Genomic DNA, 21,018 nt, shown 5'->3' with positions numbered 1-21,018 from the left:
GGGCGAGCTTGTCACATTGCATCCCCGCTGGCGCATTGTTGCCTGCAGGAGTTCCTCAATGCTTTGAGGGAGGGGTGGGGGGTGGGGGTGGGGGGTAGATAGATAGTGTGGCCGTCCATCCAATAAACCGCCTCTCTCCCCTCTCCGATCCCTGCGGTGCTCCCGGTTTTGACACAGGAGACAAAACCCGCGGAGAGGACTATGAATGGTAAAGCACCGAGGAGGCCGAGGGAGAGCAAAAAGGAGGCGGTGAGCCTTTGTAGTCGGGGAGGAATGCGGAAATGTCCCCGCTCCGTGTCAAACCTCTCTGAAGGGGGTCAGGCCACATTCAGCCGGCGTGGGAAAGCCAGGCAGAGACGGAGCTCACACAGGCGGAGCGGGGCTGCAGTTGCATAGGCCTATCCGGGGATATATGGAAGAAAAAAAGAAGGGGAGAGAAAGGAGAAAATCCAAAGAAGAGCGTGGTTTTGGAGGGCTGTATCACGCGTTTGCCTTTGTCCTATGACCCCCCCATCATCTACGCCCCCTTCCCCTCCACCACCTCCCACACACGCACACACACAGTTGCAGTGAGAGTGCGTGTGAGTGAGTTTTCGTGCAACACACCACCACCACCACCACCACCTCCTCCTTCTCCTCCTCCTCCCTTGTTTGAGTGTCTCTGCTTGGGCTGGTGCAGTCTGAGGGATGGGGGATTAGAGCCTGCACCGTCCAACTACCTGTGTGGCCCCCGCATGGAGGACAGTGGACAGGGATGCGTTTGATGCAGGACATTTTATCCGAGACGCGAATGCCTCCTCAGCATTGTATCGGACATGCCGACGTTGCGACATTTTATTGACAACATTAACCAAGGTAAACACTGAAAGTGGGGGTATATCTGCAGAATTGTGTGCCAGAAATTGTCTTTAAGAGTTTAGAAATGTGTCTTAAAAATCCAATATCATTTTAAAAGCGCAAAAGAGCGACTCCCGAGCTTGCTAGAATTTAAATGAGCCTATTTGAGCGCACGCACAATTAAATTAGAAAAAATTCGGGGAAGGCACCCGAGCTGACACAAACACCTTTAAAACTCTGCCACTGCACTGTTTTACGCATTTACAGCGGTTTCGGGTGTGAAAGTTGAGTTTTACGGTGTTTTAAATGGACTGTTGCTGTAGGAAGTTCAGACAATGCAATCAGTAGACAGCCACGTGCTCGCTCGCCAAGTTTGTGTCGCCTCAAACAGAAAGTTTGATAAAGCAGGACAGGAGATGTTGTTGTGTTAGTTTAAAACAGCTCGGTGTGTGAGGTTTGTGCTTTCTTTTTGCGTGTTCTCTTTAAATGTTTAATTTCCTTTTACCAGAGTTGGACAGCCCACATGAGCATAACTCCAACAGCATTGCATTTGGGGTGATTTTCTGAACGCGCGAGAGTGTTTATTTGGTGCAAAGCTTCTTTTTAAATGTGGCTAATTTGAATTATTTGACATTACTTTGTGTTAGAGGTAGGAGGACATGTTATGCGTAATAGGAGGAGGAGTGGAAGTTGGGACGCAACGGGGCTCTTGTGTTGATAGTCGGAATAAAACATGATGACAGTCCTGTTAATGCCTACCTGGAGCACCGTTTGACCAACTCTGACAAAGATGGTGTCTTCCTCCATCTGTGTCTCCCTGTCATCTAGGCATTGCATGTGCCAACTTTTTTCTGTGAATATGCCTTTGTGAGAAACTCTCTGGCTCGTCACCCTCGCCGGGATTCCCCGCAATATTTTCAACAAGAGAGGAGGAAAAAAAAAAGTTCTGCAAAAATGGACAAAGAAAGTACTGGTACTCAATATGAGCCTGTGGCCGAGATTGGAGAAGGCGCTTATGGGAAAGTGTACAAGGCGAGAGATTTGAAGAACGGGGGACGCTTTGTAGCCCTAAAAAGAGTTCGTGTCCAGACGGAGGAAGAGGGGATGCCTCTCTCCACCATCCGGGAGGTGGCGGTACTGAGGCAGCTTGAAGCCTTTGAGCACCCCAATGTTGTCAGGTAAGTGAGGGGGAGAGGTGGGTAGCCCTGTGCGTGTGTGTGTGTGTGTGTGTGTGTGTGTGTGTGTGTGTGTCTGTGTGTGTAGCCTGTATGTGTTTGAATTTGAGAGAGTGTAAGAGACATGTTGTGTACAAGACAGACACACACATCACTTCCTTTTTGATGGTCTCCAGTGGCAACCATGCTGCCTCATATGACCTTTAGGTTAGGCCCACACTCATCCTCGTCCACTGTTTGTGTAGCAGAAGTCCTCTTCTTTAACTGTTTCCTGCTGACAATGTGAAAATGGGGGTTGCATAATGACGAGCCGCATGCTGCCACTGTTGGGGGGCACACCTGTTAAGATCATAACTGTCTCCATTTGCATTGTTGTCTGCGTTGTAAGTCTGGCGTCTAATATGAAACCACACCTCTGGTTTGACAGAAGTAGTTAGCGCCAATCACTTTTATCCACCTCATGCGCCTAGAAGATGCAACAGCGTTACAAACTGGTGGCGTTCCACCCCGTTTCCCCAAAGAAATGGCACCAGAACAGTGTGTGCGTCTTCTTAAATGCATAAATGCTTGGAAAAGACATCATAATACAAATGACACTACCTGTTTATATTAAAGATTGACTGACTAATAAATAGTAGAGCAAGAGCACTTTGACAAGACAGGTGAGTATTGATAAATGCACATGCAACCTGTGACGCTGCCTTTCAAAGCTGGCTTTCTGCTAGCTTACATTAGTTTTCATGAGATTTATCTGCTAATATATTCAAAGTATCTAATAATATTCCAAACTCAAGGTTCATTACCGAGTTAATATGTGAGCTAGGGCTGCAGACAACAATTATATTCATACTTTCTAAATGAATTGTTTGCTCTTTTTAGAAAACAAAAAAAGCACCTCAAACGCGCCTCACAATCCCCAAAGCACCACATCAACATCATCATGTGACCACAAAACCAAAACTCCAAAGATACTTACCATCAGAAATATTTAAGGTGCAACCAGTGAATTTGCAACTGTTTATCGACTGATCGATTAAAGGTCCAGTGTGTAGGATTTCTTGGCATCCAGCAGTGAGGTTGCAGATTGCAGCCAACTGAAACTTCTGCCATGTGCCAAGCATGTAGGAGAACTACAGTGTCCAACATGCAAACGTAAACCCGTGAATAGCCCTATGTAGAGCCAGTGTTTGGTTTGTCTGTTCTGGGCTACTGTAGGAACAACATGGCGGACACTGTGGAAGACGACTGGATATAAACAGCTCATTCTAATATTACCAAAATGCAATGATAGTTAGTTCCAAACTAATGAAAACACAGTTATGAATATGAATTTTATTGCTGCCATTTTATCTCCCGAAATCCTACTAACTGGAGCTTTAATTGACAAATCATTGCAGCTCAGAAGCGAGCGCTGATTTTAGAATATTCACTCAATACTCATCGCAAATGAGTTCCCAAGATCAGCAAAGAATCTTCAAATATTCAAGGTCACCAAGGATGATCACCTTTTATATATAATCTTTCAGTTCACTAAGGGCTGAAACTAGCATTACTTTAACTGAATATTAATCTGACAATTATTTTAATGATTAATTAATTGTTTTGTCTATAAAATGTCAAAAACTTTGTGTCACAATTTCCCAGAGCCCAATCTTCAAATTGCTTCTTTTGTCCAGCCCACAGTCCAATACCTGGAGACCTTCTTCATTTACCTTATCATGACAAAGACAAGCAGCAAATTTTCACATTTAAGAAGCTGGAAGCAACAAATGTGACGTTTTTGCTCAACAAATGACTGAACAATCTTCTTTCAATCGACTAATTGATTATTAGACTAATCATTGCAGCTCTAGAATACAGTATATAACAAAAAAAGCATGTCACATGTTTGATGCATTTAATATAATCAGTATACTCTATGCTGTCAAAGTGCCCTTGAGCAAGACACTGCTGCTCTCCCAGCTCAGTTACTTTAAGTCACGCTGGCTCTAGTGAATATAGCCATTTTAAAGGCAGCCCAGTTTGTTGTTGTCCTCCTCTCTGCTCGGCACACAGAGCACATTTTCTTTCAGTTTTGTAATGAATTGTTTACTTGGAGGTCAGCGCTCAGATACTGCGTCATGTGTTGGCACTAGCCAAGGTCTGACCTTGGCACTGTTTTTATATTATGGAATATTGAGTGCTTTGGGATTGAAGAGGAAGCTCTAAATGTACGTTTTCAGAAGCCTGGCCACTGCCCTTGTGCCTCTAACAATAATTCCCCGGCGTATAAATGAATAATGGAGGATAATGGTTATGGTTTTCTCTTAATGGGATCACAATAGGTTTTGTTCTCACTTGAAGACAAATACGTCAGCGGGTATAAAGTTTTCTTTACTCAGTTTTATTTAGTGGTCAAACACACTTTGCGCACTGCTGTGAGAGCACAGGCTCAACATGCAGTAGCATTTGTTGCAATAAATCAGTTCAAGAGTGCAAACTATCAGCTCTTCAGGGACTTCACCATCCTCCAGTTTAGCAAACCAGCGAGGCAAAGCAAGCGCAGGCCAGGAAGGGTGCATTGTGGGCCTTCTGTGTGACTCCAGGCAACCCCTGGATGTTTGTAATGAGGCCCATTATTCATTCCATATGTTCAGTGTCTGCTGAGAGCCCCCATTGTAGCCCAACAATCGAGCTGTGAGGGGCGTTTAACCCCAGCGCTTGGAGAGGAGGGCGTCGCCTATTCTGTGACATCATGCACAGTACTAATACCTTGAATGAATCGCCTCTCGCTCACTGCAGCGTTTCCAAGTCTGCTGATTACAAGGGTGTTGGCAGGGATGCACGGTGCCTCGTTGGATAGGAATGAAAGCGTTTCCGGAGAGATTTAGTCATTTCTTTCCACGCTTCGATTTTAAACGGCTTATGTAGATTAGTTAGTTTGAAATCTAGCAGCACATGCACTGAAAATAATATCAAAATATTGACAGGACATTGTGAAGGATCACTATGAATCTTCGGTGTCAATATCTACTCTAATCCCACCAATCTTTGCATTTGAGGTTGGAAGTCAAAGTTGGTACACAGCGGTCATGACTATTCAACACTTCATTGGCTCACTCACATTTACTCAAAGATAATAATGGTGTACTTTAGAAGTGCTGCGATGACAGTAACCCATCACAGCGTGCCTGATGGAGATCCATCACGACTCCCTTCGTCTCCCGTGTTGTTGATGATGCTGCCTCTGCAGCGGCTGCACACAGGGTCCACTCGACTCCCCATAGAGCATCAGGAGTTGTCATAGTGCTGGTTGAGGAATGCTGCTTGTGGTCCCCAGCTCTTTGAAGAGGACATACTGGATAGCTTTTTTTTCAGCTTTTCACCAAAGCCTGCCTTGGCAGGTCCGCCGACATAATCTGGATTCTTGGCCTTAGTTTGTTGCCTAGTGAAACACAACCTTAAGCGCTGGTGTTTGGGACTCGATGGTCTTGAATCTTCAAAAGCTTTGAGGAGAAGTAGTTTTTAAGGGTAACCTGACACAGTGTTATCTGGGTGTCCTGCAGCACACCATAATTCAGGACTCTGTAGGATAACCAGGAGCCAAGAGTTCAGACTCAGATTCTTGGCGTAAGATTTAATGTGCAAGAATGGATGATGCTTTCCTGACCAGCCACAACGCAGACACTTAAACTCTCAGCTGATGAGGTTTTGTTGGAAGACTGTCCTTTTCCATCAAAGAAAAAACACAGCGTGTCCCCTTTGTCTTCTTTGTGCTGCCTCATAAGACTTTTTACTCATGCAGTCATTTGGACTTGTCATAGCAGGAAACACACAGGCGTAACTAATAACATTAACGAAGGCTCCATTACATTAAGGTGTTCCAGTAAGTCACAAGTCATTATTAATGTCATTAGTTACACCTGTGTTTCACATGTCTATTTTGCTGTGTATGAAAGCACTCCATAAGTGCACTGTTTACTTTATTACACTATATAATATGGAGTGAATTTAACAGCCTTACACAGTAGAACCAAAACTGTTGTGTCCATAAAAGTGGTACTAAAAAGTCAAAATCTTAATTTACTACTCACTATATAATAAGCTGAGTGTTCATTTTGAGGGAGATGGTGAATGAGTGCACAGAAAGAAAGAAAATGGAAACAGAACAACAGACTTGTGAGATATCCGCTCATTAGTTGTAGTCAGGAGCTTAGTTGCAGCTTGCTGAGCCAAGCGGACCCCACTAAATCAATTGTATTGATCTCCTCCACCTGTTCCTCTTGTTTCTAGGTTGTTTGATGTGTGTACAGTCTCTCGGACTGACCGGGAAACCAAGCTCACTCTGGTGTTTGAGCACGTGGATCAGGACCTGACCACCTACCTGGAGAAGGCCCCTGACCCCGGAGTACCACCCGAGACCATCAAGGTAACCACTGTTATCTTAAGACTACAAAACCCACTAACATCTGGCGTGTGTCATTAGTGGGAAAGATTAGAATTGGCTGTCACTCCTGGGGCAAATGACTCTACAGTAATTACAGGTATTGATTGGTTCAAGCTCTGACTGGCTTAGATGGGAACATGACACCTCGGTGGGCGTGCAAACTTTGTCACCATCCAAGCAGTGCGCCAGCATTGCTCCAAACTAGTCAGCACAGATTTGAAAAGAAACTAAAGATATAACCGCCGCAACGTTTTCACTGGCCTCCATGCTGCTTTCTGCTGTTCACTAAGCCTGTTTTCACGTTCATGTGACACTCCAGAAAAAGAAAGGCATACTTGTCTGTTGCAGAGCAGTGTGGCTTGAGTGGAACTTGTGGAGTACATGTTAATATTCCCAGACAAATTCCAAAACATTTAAGAAGTTAATTTGACATATTATTTCCAGTTCCTGTTTTAAATATATAGGAAGTGATTTGCTAATACTCTGTGGCTTGAACACCACATGACCAAAGCCGCGTCTGTACGGTAGTGAGTGAGTTTCCTCGGCCACAGACACAGAGGACAGAGTGCAGTCCCCTCCAACATCAGAGGTACGGGAGCATTTTGAAGGGCAGCACATGTGGCAGATGGGCTCCAAATTAGAGGCTCCTCGGCTTCTCTATTTTCACTCTGCCCTCTCCCTCCAAGTTTACACTGCATCACAGATGGAGACAGAGGAAAAAGCGTGTGTGAGAAACTTTGTGTAAGTCCTAACAATTGTACTCCACAGTAGTTCAACCTTTATACCACCATTTCTACTGCAAACATTCAAAACCCCGACCACTATCAATTTCTCCCATTAAATAAATCCACTGAGTGTCTGTTTACACTTCGCCAAAAGGCCGGAAATGGACGTGTCGCCAGCTACTTTTCTCTGTAACTGTCTCCTTTTGTTTTACTCTTTCCCACACTCACACCTTTTTTAAAAAATCTCTATCGCGTTTCACCCCAAGGTCTGTAAATGTATCGTGTGCAATATTAGAGAGATATACTGTATCTCTATTTTTGGACAGAGGGGCCTCAGAGTTTTAAGTGTCATATTTGAAACAGAGAAGTTCTGGAGTAACCGTTGGTTTTCACCCCGGGGGCCAGGTTTACCTGTGAAAGTTTTGTGTGGAGCAGAAATGCTGGTGGGGTGCTTTGCAAGCGTAGACGAGTCACGAACACACCTGAGGCTTTCCCAGGGTTTCTACTGACGCTGATACAGCGTATGGTGCTGTGGTTTCTATGGATATCTCAGGGCAGTGATCATTGCGTTGATCATGATGTTAGATTCCAAGTGTTGTACTTCTGTAAGTCTTACACATTCACATGAAAACCTATGACTGCTGATGACACTGCATTTTAGGGCTGCAACTCATGATATTTTCATTTTCTGTTAAGCTGCCAGTTATTTTCTAAATTAAACAATTAGTTGTTTGGGCTATAAATGTCAGAAAGTGTTTCCCAACGCCCAAGATGACATCCATATGTCTCTTGTTTTGTCCAAAAGCCCAAAGATATTCAGTTTACTCTCAAAGAGGAGTAAAGAAACCTGAAAATATTCACATTTAAAAAAACTGTAATCATAGAAATTAGACTTTTTTTTCTTTAAAAAATCACTCAAGCCAAATGATCGGTTCTCAGATTAGTTGCAGATTAATTTAATCGTAGCTGGTTGTCTTTGTTTATTTGACTGTAAAGTGAATATCTTTTGGTTTTGCACTGTTGGCCAGACAAAATTTAAATATGCCGCTTTGGCTCTGCACTGTTTTCTGATATTGATGATGACGATATGAAAATAATGATCTTAGCAAATAGTTGATATTGGAGGGAAATGTTAGCTGGAGTCGTTTGATTGTTCACGAGGTGTGGATATGACTATTAGTGCGTAAACTGATGCTTAAAAGATTATTCATTACTCGATCAACAGAAATTGACAGATGAATAATTGATCACCATTTTGCGTAATTTGCCTTGGCGTTTATATCTTTTTGGAAGGCCGCTCTCGAGGACGTGGCCTGCTGTCACACAAAGTGGTGAGACGCAATAATCGCTGATATGGGGATGACAGTGCACACTTTTCGACAGCCTGTCACTATTTTTGACAGGCGTCCATCATGTTGCATTTGATTGTGCACAGAAACATTCAAGAAGTTCAAATCCTTCTGTCTGCACACCAGGCCAGCTGCTACATGAAGTGGGCTTATTTGTCACATTGTCAGTTTTGATAAGTAACAAAAATTGTTGGCAGCAGCCCCCTACCAATTCTGACATGGGAAAAGCTTTTGGGAGGAGGTTTCCGATGCCACTCAACGACCCAACGAGCGTTTCGTTTGAAGCATACTGACCCCTCAAGGCCCCCCTCCCTTTTTTGCTTTCTCCTAACACCCATACAGCTGGAGCCTGGAGGGGACAAAAGGACAATGATGGAGTGACAAGATGACACAGGCACCATCCCCTGTTATTTCTAGGACAGTGGACACTGCGCAGTAACCCCCCCAAATGCCCCCCCTTCCCAGCAACTCAATTTGCCCCCGGCAATATACCAGATGACACCAGATCGTGAATCCCAAGTTTAGCACACCTGTGCCCGTCTCATTAAAGGCTTACCTATTCAAGAGTGTCACCCTTGAATACCCTAAACCAAAGACAAACACCCTCAGCCATAGACCCTAAACTAAAAAGGAACAGGCATAGTTTTCCTCAAACCCAATCCACCCCCAGCACCAGACACCCCACCCCACCCCAGCCTGTCCATTTCAGCCCCCACCTTCCACCACCCACTCAGCCTTACTCAGACTAAGGACCCACCACATGGTCATTGATGAAAGAGGTCCTCCTCCAGGAATCAAATGAGCTGGAAGGACATCAAGGAGCCGGGCTGCCCCAGCCCCAGTACTCCTCAGCCGGGCCAGCGCTTGGGTCTCACCCACCCTCCTCCGCCGCCACCGTCCAAGCCTCCACAACTCCATTCTCTGGGCCCATAAAGGGGGAGGTTAATGAAGCATGGGGAGGGAATTACACTAACGCTAACCGGCAGATGTCCCATATTGTGCCTAGCTACAATAAACAATATGGCTGCCTCTGGTGCATTTGCATTAGAAAAGGAGGCGCACTCAGAAAGCCATGTTTTGACTGCATCTCGCAGAGGGCTGACTACTTTTTTCCTGCTCCTCCTGCTTTTTCAGGGTCAGATCCGTTGCCGTTTTGTGTGATTTTTGTTTCCTCTTGGCCAAGTTGCTGGTGGGGTTTTTGAAGGTCAAAGTGCTGCCAGTTGAAGACAGTTATGTGTTGAGCAACTCTTGTGAGCCTTATTACTGCTGAAATCAACTTTGTGTGAGGCAAAGACGAGGCTCACCGTTGCTCTCCGGGCCACTTGTGGGCTTAAACCTTGTGGCAGCAGTAATTTGGGGATTTTAACTTCTAAACTTGGTGTTTTTTTTATATTGGCACTGCAGCAAGGTATGCTGTTGAACATAGTTGGAATATTTTTCACTACTCAGTGTGTTGTGAGTGTAATTGATACAGCAGAGAAGATGGCACTCAGGCCAAAGGGGCCAAGATTGTTTGTGTGTTTGTCCAAGAGTCACACTTCTGAGATAATTAGTGTTTACTAGGAAATGCTGCTGAAAGGAAGCATGATGAAATGGCTATTTAAAGCGGAGAGGAACTGATGGGTGGGGGGGGCATGCTATTGTGTCAACCCCCCTCCAAACACACACACACACACACACACACTCGCAAAATAACCAACTGCCTGCCTCTCGTCTCCTATGGCCCTGTCTGTCTGCTGCCCTCCTCGCTGGGTCATGGCTGGATGGAGATGTAGAAAGGAAGGTCTGTTTATGCATCCTGCCTGCCCTTGGTCAGAGGGCACACACACACATGTGCATGCTCACACACACACACACACACACACACACACACACTGATGCACCCTTACACAGTCTGAGGTGCACACACACAAATGGAAATGTAGATACACACATATTATGTTAACACAGACCCAGAGGGACACCCAGTTTGTGTGTGTATACACACACACACACACACACGCACACACACACGCACACACACACACACACATCACTCCCCATCTCCACATATTGTGTGGGGCGTCCTGTCTCCTCCTCTATGGCCAGCACAGCAGCCAGCCCCGCGCCGTTTGCTAATGTTTTCTGCTTGAGTGTGCAGACCCCTTTGACTCACTCACCAGCTGGTCGGCCAGTGAATAGAGCTGCGGGCTCAGGTCCATGTCACTTGTGAGGTCTTGGCGGAGGCTTTTGGGGGTGTGCGTAGGGGGCATGTGTGTGTGTATAGGAGGGAGTGTGTGTGTGTTTTGGAGGGGGGGGGTTGTACCCGCTAGGATGCAACACATTGCCACCAGCATCACCGCATTTCACTATGTGTCCTTGTCCTTTACTGCATTTGATTTTCTATCAGACACAGTGATTGCGGAGACGTACGTTTTTACCCACAAACATTTTTTTTAATCTGGCCTGAAGCTGAAACAGCTCTCCCTAGACTTTATTTTATCAACAACAATCCACATCATAGCTCTGCCAAAACCACCCAGCCACAATCCCTTGTAATGACTTGTTATTTGTTTACAGGTGCAGGACCTGTTTGAGAGTATTACGGTTTGAAGAGAACAAGTCCAAGCTGGTTTCCGACACAGTTCGTTTGTGTTACTTTTGCCCGTGTGTCATGGATGCGGTGCCTATGGCCATTTCTGAGGTCAGCTTTTGGGCATAAAAAGAGAACAAGCGCCAATTAACTCGAGCAGGACAGCTGCTGAGAGAAAGAGATCCATGCTTGTGCAACGCTGGGCCTCTCTCTGCTTCTATCGTGTGTCAGTTATCAAACATCTGCCACAGTCGACAAGAAAAGACACAGGCCTCTTCCAGTTAACTCCCTCCGTACCACAATGTCTCAGCCTTTATACTTAACTTCTCACTGCAGGGTCCTGTCATTCAGGCCTTTTGTTGCCTTGTTTGAGAGAGGAATGAATTAAAATGTTGATGTAGAAGTGTGGGAGGCCATCTGTCTTTGGCAGTTTTGCAAGTACAATAATAGCGAAACTACTTTGGAAATCAGATCAATCAGGTGTGATTCAGTCATTCTGAGCAAAATACGGAAAATGTAATCAAACTTTAACCAATTAATCTGCGCTGGTCGCTAAATGTCACCTAACATTTAAAGGGACGGTTCACCCCAAAGTCAAAAATACATATTTTGCAGTGTAGATTGTTTTGTTGATTTGCAGAGTGTTGGTGATATCAGCGGTAGAGATATCTGCCTTCTCTTGAATATAATGGAACTAGGTGACACTCAGCTTGTGTTGCACAAAGCGGCAAAAAAACTACATATGAAACAGTCAACAGCAATGTCTCCTCCCAGAAATCATGACCCGGGTACTCAAGATAAAGGAATCATGCATCTACTCACGGAAGAAAGGCTGGTGCTCATGGCAGTGCGAGATGTACACATTAATGGCATCCTCCTTGGCTGGGCTGTAACATTGGCTACCTCAGTGATGTTAGGTACACACTTCCTTCTTTGCAGTGATGCAGTTTGCGGGTGTCATTCAGTAGAAAGAAGATAGTTCCTGTGTAAAATTGTGTGGGTTATCTTATTTTTGAGCACCACAAACAGAGAGCCATCTAGTTTGATTGTATCCAAGAGAAGGCAGACATCTCTATGGCCGATATTTCAACTCGCAACTCACATTAAAACAATCTAGCCTGACACATAGCTCTATAGGTAAGAGGAGAATTATATATTTTTGATTCTTGGGTAAACTGTCCCTTTAAACCTTGTCAGGACTCAATTATCCCAAAGCTTACATCATCCTAATTTCAACTTTATCGTATCAAATCTGTGTCCTTGTCATGTTTACAAAAACATCCACCCCCCTCTCTTTCTTTGTACTGTCTGTTTTGTCGTCTTGCAGGATATGATGTACCAGCTGCTCCAGGGGCTGGACTTCCTGCACTCGCACCGCGTGGTTCACCGTGACCTGAAGCCCCAGAACATCCTGGTCACCAGCGGAGGACAGATCAAACTGGCCGACTTTGGTCTCGCCCGCATCTACAGCTTCCAGATGGCACTCACCTCTGTGGTGAGTTGTGTGTCTGAGCTCAGTGGGGCTCATCCAATCGTTCTCTACAACAGAGTGACTCAAAACAAACACTCCCAACACCATAAGTTCACGACTGATGAATAGAGACCCAAAAGTGGGTCACAGGATGTTTTAACTGGGTCATAGACATAAATAGACTTGGATAGAGGAATATTTCATGATATCATTGTCTTGGTTTGTGATGTCATGTGAGACAAGCCCTGGTGCAAATAGATTTGGGCTCTGTTTACTTATTGGTGAAGATTAAGTAATTTATCTGCATATTTAGTCTTGTGTTCAGAATCTCCGTGCCAGACTGTACCTCTTACTGTTAATCTAGTCTCTGTTAACAGATACTCACACGATCTGTCGAAGTACTTTCTTAAAAGTTAAAGGTATATTATACAGGATTTTCCTTAAAGACAAAAATGATCCCTCTGTAATCATCACTTATGACCATTTAGAAGTGTTTGGCGTTGTGTGTATCTGCAGGGACTCTGCCCTCTGGCTGTATTTTCTTATTTTTATTTTGCTGTGTTCGAGGCGTCCCTTGGCACAGTGCGCAGGTGAGGTTGGAGCTTTATAAAAACATAGCAGCCAGTTGCATTGTCGCACATATCCAAGAGGTAGCTACGAAAATTCACCTTTTGAATTGTTCACAAATAGTAGCCAACAATTCTTGCTTAGTATGCCTATAAAGCTAAAATTGTTCCTCCTAAAATTTAGATCTCTCTTTTTCTTTTAAAGTGAACATACATGTTACCAAAAAGAGACAGAACCAAAAAAAAAACCCCAACAAATTATGAAAATATCAGCAAAACAAGGGAAAGAATAACAAACCTATACCCTCGTCCCGCCTTCCTTTTTTCCTCGAAACCCACACACTTCCATTTCATCACTCCATCATCACTTACTTGCTTCTTCTTTTCAGACAAGTACGGCGTGTAACCAAAAAAAGCAAATGGCAGCTGTTGGATCTTTGTATAAAGTCTGAAGAGTCAAGCTAGTGTGGGGGTGCACACCTGCAAGTGTGCATGTCTCTGCACATCGCGTACGCTTTTATCATTTTCAAATTTATCTTTTTATGCGCCACTTAAACTCACGCTGTCATTGCCACCGAGGCTTTTTGATAGAGCAAGACACACACCCACATACCCTCGCACACACACTGCCTTGAACTGCCCTGCCATCCCCCGAGAATCAGATTGAAAGCGTCTAATGTGATGTAGCGGGCACTCACAGGGCATCAGCGGGTAGCTCTGCAGCGCTGGGCCAAATGATAGGGTTTCTCTGTGTAAAGTGAGAGCCAAGGGCCCCCGTGGTCCGTCTCAGGAATCCCTCAGTGGCTGCTGCAGACAGGGATGGGACAGACGAGGAGAGACAGACACCCCTCCCTTTTCCACTGTCGGTGCTTTGATGTCCAACTGTTGAGCTGTGGGCTCTGATGACCAGATAAAATAGAGAGGGAGACTGAAAGGAGTCTTTGGACGAGCTGGAAATAGGGAGAGATGAGACTTTTAAGATTAAGGTAGCCAGCAGCAGTAGCTCGGCACCTTGTTATAAGCCTGTGTTCATGAGAGAAGGGTTTCGGAACTGCTTCACATTCACACAGATCTATGCAGCCATGCCTTAAGCTGGTTTGATAATCAGTCTGGACCCCTCAGGTTCACTTGCCGTTTGATATCGCCAGTTTCTTCTATGTAGGTCTCGTCAAAGATGAACTTCAGGTGTGTGCCGTCTCGTCAGTTTTAAAATAATTTCTGCGTTGTGTTTGCACCATTTTGGAGGCGTCAAACTGCTGTGTGTAGATAGCGACATATAATCACAGAGAGTTGAGCGGCGGTGCAACGCACAGACAAAACATTGTCTGCAGTGGTTTGACATCACCCAGTGTGCTTCAACACTGATATGAAATACCATGTAAAATAAACAGCAGTGTTACTCACCCAGTCTGCCGACGGGGCACCAGAGTGATAGGAAGGAGGATGAGGGTTGTAGGTGAAGGCCACACAGCTTCTTTTTTTTCATCATGCCAAGTTAGCAAAGCTCATGGGAACTTAACTCAGGCTCATCCAGTCGTTCTGCATCCGCCCATCTAAGGAAAATATAAACAAACTTTGGGAAAGAATGCAAACTTTTATTCTGCTCTCAGCATCAGAATAGAGCCGCACACATGTCTGCGCCGGTGTGACTGCACCACAAGGGATTACCAGGCTAGTGGACACAAGCAGGTGCTCCTCCCTTCGAGCTGACGTGTATATATACTTTATTTCTTGGCACACAAGGAAAAGTAGTCACTGTGGGCTACTTAAAAAAATTGTTATATCATGCTTATTATTTTATAAACCCTCTCGTTATTCTCAGGAAACCAAGCCAAGCAATGCATCACAGAAAATGTAACGTTAATCAAGATGAAGTGGAATATTGTCGAACTTTATTTTGATTTTTGACTGAAATCTAATGATAAAGTTATCGATAAGTCAACAGGAGCTCTCATTGTTCACACTGCAGTTATTAGGAAATACTGATAAATGTCTGTGCTGGAAATGTCAGGACAGTTTGTCGTCAGTCGTGACTGATTAAGCTTCAAAATTCAGGCCTTTTTTTTCCCTTCTAAGTGTTTTCTCAGTTTGAGTAATGTGTGACTGTCGTCCAGGCTCTAAACTGCCATTTCTTAGTATTATTACGAAGGGTATTTTTTTATGATTAAGATAAAACTAGTCATTATTTCCTCCAGTTATTTCTATAACTTATCATTTAGATTAATGATGATAAAACATAGTTAACAGTCAGAGGAAGACGTACCTAACCAAAGAATTTACATAGTGTTATACAATACTCAGTGTGTTTGTGGTTTCACTGGAGGGTTTGTCTCTGTGTAGATGTTAACCTTTATTTATGACTAGACTGGGACACTTTCTGTCGAGGGTAGAATACCTAACTGGGAATTCACCTTTCAATATGAACTGCAAATATCAAGTCCCCAAAACTACTCATGCACACAGAGCGGCTCTGACTGTGTGTGTGTGTGTGTGTGTGTGTGCTCTCACACTCACACACTCATTTCCTGTCTTGGGTCTTTAGATTATATGTAAATATATTAGATTGGGCCACAAAAAAATGATATGGAGGGTGTGTAAGTGCATGCATGCGCTGGAGCGTTGAGAGTGCGGGATCTTTGGTTCTAGAAGAGTGCTTGTGTGTCTGGAATCCCCCTATCAGTCCAACACACAGACACACATGTAAACACACACACACACACACGCACACACACGCACAGTCTCCACTCATCCATTCAGTATTTCCTCTTGCTAATAAAAGCAGATAATCTACACTGTATGCGGCGCACATGTACACAAATACACACAGCATTTAAGAGGATCTTCCCCTTTGCCCAACAGAGCAGCAGTTGCTTATTTAGTCACCTAATGCCACCGTTACTGGCAGACAGATGGGCTTTGGAGAACTGCCGTTGCTTAAGCGAACAAGACACTTCTCTCTCACTTTCAAAGTGATTCATTTAGCACTTCTAGAATGACAAGATGGCTGAAGTGATCATTTGCATAAAGTCGTCAAAAAGAGCCCCTTTGCTCCTCGTTTTCTTTTCCCAGTGTCGCAAACTGAAAGTAGCACTCTTGTACTTTCTGCTGATGATTTACCAGCATCGCTTGAACTTCTCTTTTTGTGATGAAGTTGCTTTCTCACCTAGCAACACGCCGTGTTGTTAATGTGTCATTGACAAAAAATGTGGTTTGTGCGTGTGTGTACAAAAACGTGCGAGTCTGGCTGCATTTGCACATGCATGGTTGCGTGTGACTGATGGCCCCATCGGCATCACCCACCTACCATGTTGCACATATTTCACTCTCCCCGAAAGAGAGAGAGAGGGAGCGGGAGAGAGGGAGGGAGACCACCCATTGGGTTGGTACTGGGGTCCAGATTAGGCTGCCCCTGGCAGTCCCAGGAGGTCCGTTGCTTTGTTGATGGTTTTTTAATGACCCCAGTCTGGCTACAGGCTCATTGTACTGCCGTGAGTGACAGGCAGATGGGAAAAGCTGATGGGTTAATCTGACATGCCAGAAAAGAGCGAGAGGGGTCTTTTTTTCTGTCCATCTCATTGAGATCCCATTTCTGCCAAAGCGCTTTAGGGGAAAAACATTTCTTTTGATGTTGCTTGAATTTGGTATAAATGCTACAGCAAAATAAAACCCTGAGACTTTGCAGTGATACTGAGATTCCTTTGTGTAAGTCAGTGTTAAAACATGACTTATTAACATCCAAATTTATAACATTTGGACACATTTGATCACAGACCCTGCAAGATATTTAACAAGTTAGAAATAAATGTCAGTATTTGACTTGGACTCATCCAATCAAAGACTCAGAATAAGCATTAGCTCCTTACTCTGAGAAAAAGTTAGGGCCCAAAGGATCTCCGTTGTTGAGATTGAGATTCAACAGGGCCAGTGCTATTTTGGTCACATCTGCCTTTGCGCAAAATTTTGCCTCACACCTGTCAAAAACCAAAGACTGTCTACACTGCAAAACTGAAAAAGGAGTTTCTTAAAATCTTCACGTTTTTGCAAAAGATGCGTTTTCAGTGCCCTAAATGCAGTTTGTGGCCAGACGATAGGGGCGGGAAATATGGCCCTAAAACAAAATCAGCAGCAACTCAGAGTTCAACAAAATAGAATCTATCACAAATTACACGTTTAAACAGCTCCCAAATACAAAATAAAAATATCTCCTGGGATCTATAGATATAAATCAAAAGGTGATTTTCCTCTTTTTCTTTTTTTGGGAAAATCATAAATGACTGAGTTGCTTTTTTCCCACCTGGACCTTTTATGCTCTGCTATTTCTCCTCTAGTCATCACGCTGTAACCTGTGACAGGCTGTTACGCAACACATATGTAGTTTTTTGTCGAGCCACGAGCAGCACGTAGGTTTACATTACCAAAGGTTTATGACAAAATCACTTGAAGACCTTGATACCCATGTGCGCACGGCGAGAGAAGAGAGGGAGAGACGCTGTGCTGCTGCCAGAGGAGCCGCTGACTGAGTTCCTTCTAAGCGGTAAGTCACTAAAAGAGTTGGAGAAGTCCAGGGCTGTTCATAAAACATTCAGGACGCCACAGTTTATTCCACACTACTGAAGCTGCTCCTCTTTTTGGAACCACTGCGGAGTCACTAATAAATTTGCTTTCAGCCATGCTTGTTGTTGCCGTGGGTAACAGTATGACGTCAACATGCTAGCAAGTCAAAATAGCGCAAGTATCACGATATGAGTTTTTTATATGATGTTAAAAAATAAACCAGTAGCAGACGAAAAGCCCTTGTACGTGTGGACATAGCCTAACTTGGCGAGGAACTTTTAGCTCCATCAACGCCTCCTGGTTTAGCGGTAGGATAAGATTTTTTGTGACTGTGCCAGAGGAGTAAAGGTTGTGTCGAGTGCTGGTTCCAAACAGATAACTTGTAGTAACCTGACCTCGATGGTTTTTTCATCCTCACCAGCCACAGTGGCAACAATTGCAGTACAAGGCTGACAGGATGGTCCCATGAAACCCATTTCCTTCCACTCTCATGCATGTCATGCGCATATCGTTGCCTGCTAAATTAGATTCGGAAAACTCAAGGGGAATGCCAACCAGCCCTTTGTGTTCACACTTGTTGTCGAATTTGTGTTTTTAGAGTTCAAAAACAAAATAAACTGAGGGGTTGCCGTAATTCACAGGAGATGACAGGATCAGCTTATTAGTGGCACAAGTGTTTTTTGTTTGCTTATCTTGAGTTTGTTATTGCGTTACACAGTAGCCAAAAGGAATTGTATGACTCTTAAAGGCTGGTGCTTTGCAGTTTTTTTGCAGTGAAATAATTTCCCCTTTTTAATTTTCCTTTTTAAAAATAGCCTCTTTTAACACCATCTGTCAGTCAGTCTGTCAGTTTCCTGTAAACTCTGCTGTTGGGGACATGCAGAGGAGTGAAGTTGTTACCTGATCAAAGGTATTTTCCCAATCCTTCCCCCCCTAGTTCCTCTGCTCACAGCCCTCCCACTAAGCTTACCAGAATAAGACACCCATATCTCAGACGACATTAAACAAATTGAAACCAGATTTCCTGCCCGCGCTCAGACAGCAGACCAACTTTTACATTACAAAGCTTTCAAGAGCGGCGCGACTCTTCACACTGGAGTTGTATTTTCATTTTGAGAAGTGTGTCTATTTTTGGGCCCTCGTTTGACTGTGTATGCGAGTTAAAATCTGTGGGTGTCGGTAAAGGGAAAGTGTGGATTGGTGTGTTCGCAAGTTACGATGATCTCACAAGATAGTGATGATAAAGCTGATATATGTCTTCACGTCAGCAAACCGCATGCATCTTGATAATTTTGCTTTTGGCCTTTCGTTAATATGAAGCTCTATTTAACAGTTTTAAGGAGATGATTAAAAGTAAACCTCTTACCAATGCAATAAAATGTCAGAAAATTGTGGAAATGCCATGTGTCATTTCCCGAAGCCCAAGGTGACTTCTTCAAATTGTATGTTTTATTCGACCAGTGGTCCAAAACTTAATAGCTATTCATTTATTAGCATATAGGACAAGGAAAGGCAACAAATTCTCATATTTACGAGGTGTAAAATCAGCAAATGTTTGGCTTTTTTGCTTGAACAAAATGACTAAAACAATTCTTAAATGATCAAAATAATTGCCAACAAATTTTCTGTCCAGTGACTAATCGATTATTCGACTGCGGCGTGCAAGCATCCGTAGTGCACTGTCACTAGTGGTGCAAAAGAGTTCAGGAACAGACGCTGATGAAACAGACATTTCTCAGCGATGACCAAGGATGAACTGGACAGTCGTGTGTCTGCGGATCTCCTCTTTTGCCAGACAATGTGTTTCTACTCTGGACAGACCGAAAGAAAGGCAGGCAGGCAGCGGCCGGGAGAGGGAGGAGGGGGAAAACCCTTGCGCTGCACGAAGGAGAGCACGTGCAGCGCACTCTGGGAATGTTTAGATATCTCCTCAAACAGCTCCGCATGGGAAAAAAAGGAAAAGTTGTCCTCTATGCTTTGACTGCAGCCGGCTGGAGCAAAGGGGCTGGCCTCAATTTGACATAAGCAAACACACACATACACACACACAGTTCACATACACGTATGAACAGGGATGTTCTGTACACACACATTCAAAGGCAGACAATCACATTGTTATTAATGTTTGCACACTCACCCTCACGTGCACAATGCAGGTCTTATATTTAATATTTCCTGTGTGCACCCCCATTTAAGTGTGTCCGAAAGAGCAGCGGTAGCACCCCCCTGCACACACACACACTCCTCTGCACTTCACTGCATTAATTGTTGATGGTCTCTTGGCAGTGCTCCAGGTGGGGAAAAGGGGGTTCGGACCGGTGTGTGTACGGTGCGTGTGCACACAGCTGCGCACACCGGCATCTGGATATTAAAGCCTTGTCTGTACCAGCAGCGGCAAGAGGAAGAGGAGGGGAAAAAAAGAGAAAAAATTACAGCATATATCAGGAATTTTCCAGCTAATGATGTGCGGATGTGGTAGCACTGGGGAGAGAGAGCCACTGACTGTGCTGTCTTTGTTTCGCTCGCCGAGGGCCCCATACTACATTCCTGTACACTGTGCATACTTTGGCAACAGTTGTAGTGGCTCTTTTTTTCTGTTTTACTGTATACAGTTTGTGTGCTGCTCTTGCACTTTTCTTTCTAGCCCCGTAGCTCTGTCTGTCCCTCCCTCAGCCTCCACCTCTCTCCCTCTCTCCCTCCTTATTTCCTTTCTTGGCCTGCTGCAGCTGTATTATAAGGACTGTAAATTGTCCTTTTTGCCGAACAAGAGAAAGAGAGAGGGAAAGTGAGGGAGGAGTGAAATAATGGTGTTTACAACATGGCTGACTGCTAGAGCTTCGAATGGGGCCTCTCTGGAGACACAACATTACAGCCTCGGCTTCACTGTACTCTCGGAGTGCATAGTTTTGCTCACATTATTATTATAACATCCGCTCTCCTTCTCCCATATGTGGCCTGCTTATACACTCTGCAGCCTTTATCCGCTGTCCTGCCTTAGATTCACGCAGGAAGACTTTAATTTGTGGTGGATTGCTCTCAGGAATGTAATCAAATTCTAGCTTAAGACTTAAAGCATGAAACAGTCGAGCCATTTACCTGAGGGACTTAGCTACACTGTGCATTTATTCCACTTTATTCAGTAATTGCTGAAAGTTAAAACTTCCAATCCTGCTCTTATTGACTCAATTACAACAATCATTTGGCCTGTGGTGCATCCAAAGAACTCGTCTGTGAGTGTGCATGTGTGTGTGGATGGTATGTGTCTGTGTGTGCAGTGGTGCTCTTTCATCCTGGGCTTCCTCAGTGAGAGGGAATGTAAACACGGGCCCCCAGCCAAGCTCCA

At 44.3% G+C, this 21,018-nt stretch overlaps 1 protein-coding gene across 1 annotated transcript in view; it reads left to right on the top strand.

Annotated features, from left to right (window-relative positions):
* The first annotated feature begins 220 nt into the window (after positions 1-220).
* The window catches only part of cdk6 (cyclin-dependent kinase 6), a 43,118-nt gene continuing 22,320 nt past the window's right edge, over positions 221-21,018 (top strand). Inside the window, exons 1-4 of the mRNA XM_050034261.1 lie at positions 221-855; positions 1,666-2,015; positions 6,285-6,420; positions 12,412-12,579. Of these exons, the coding sequence (XP_049890218.1) occupies positions 1,792-2,015; positions 6,285-6,420; positions 12,412-12,579 (528 nt within the window). The 5' untranslated portion in view covers positions 221-855; positions 1,666-1,791. The remainder of the gene's footprint in view (positions 856-1,665; positions 2,016-6,284; positions 6,421-12,411; positions 12,580-21,018) is intronic.

The sequence above is a fragment of the Epinephelus moara genome, chromosome 22 (genome assembly GCF_006386435.1).
Source record: "Epinephelus moara isolate mb chromosome 22, YSFRI_EMoa_1.0, whole genome shotgun sequence".
In the NCBI taxonomy this organism is placed as follows: Eukaryota; Metazoa; Chordata; class Actinopteri; order Perciformes; family Serranidae; genus Epinephelus; species Epinephelus moara.
The sequence above is the reverse complement of the archived record's forward strand: the minus strand, read 5'-3'. Positions and strand labels throughout refer to the sequence as shown.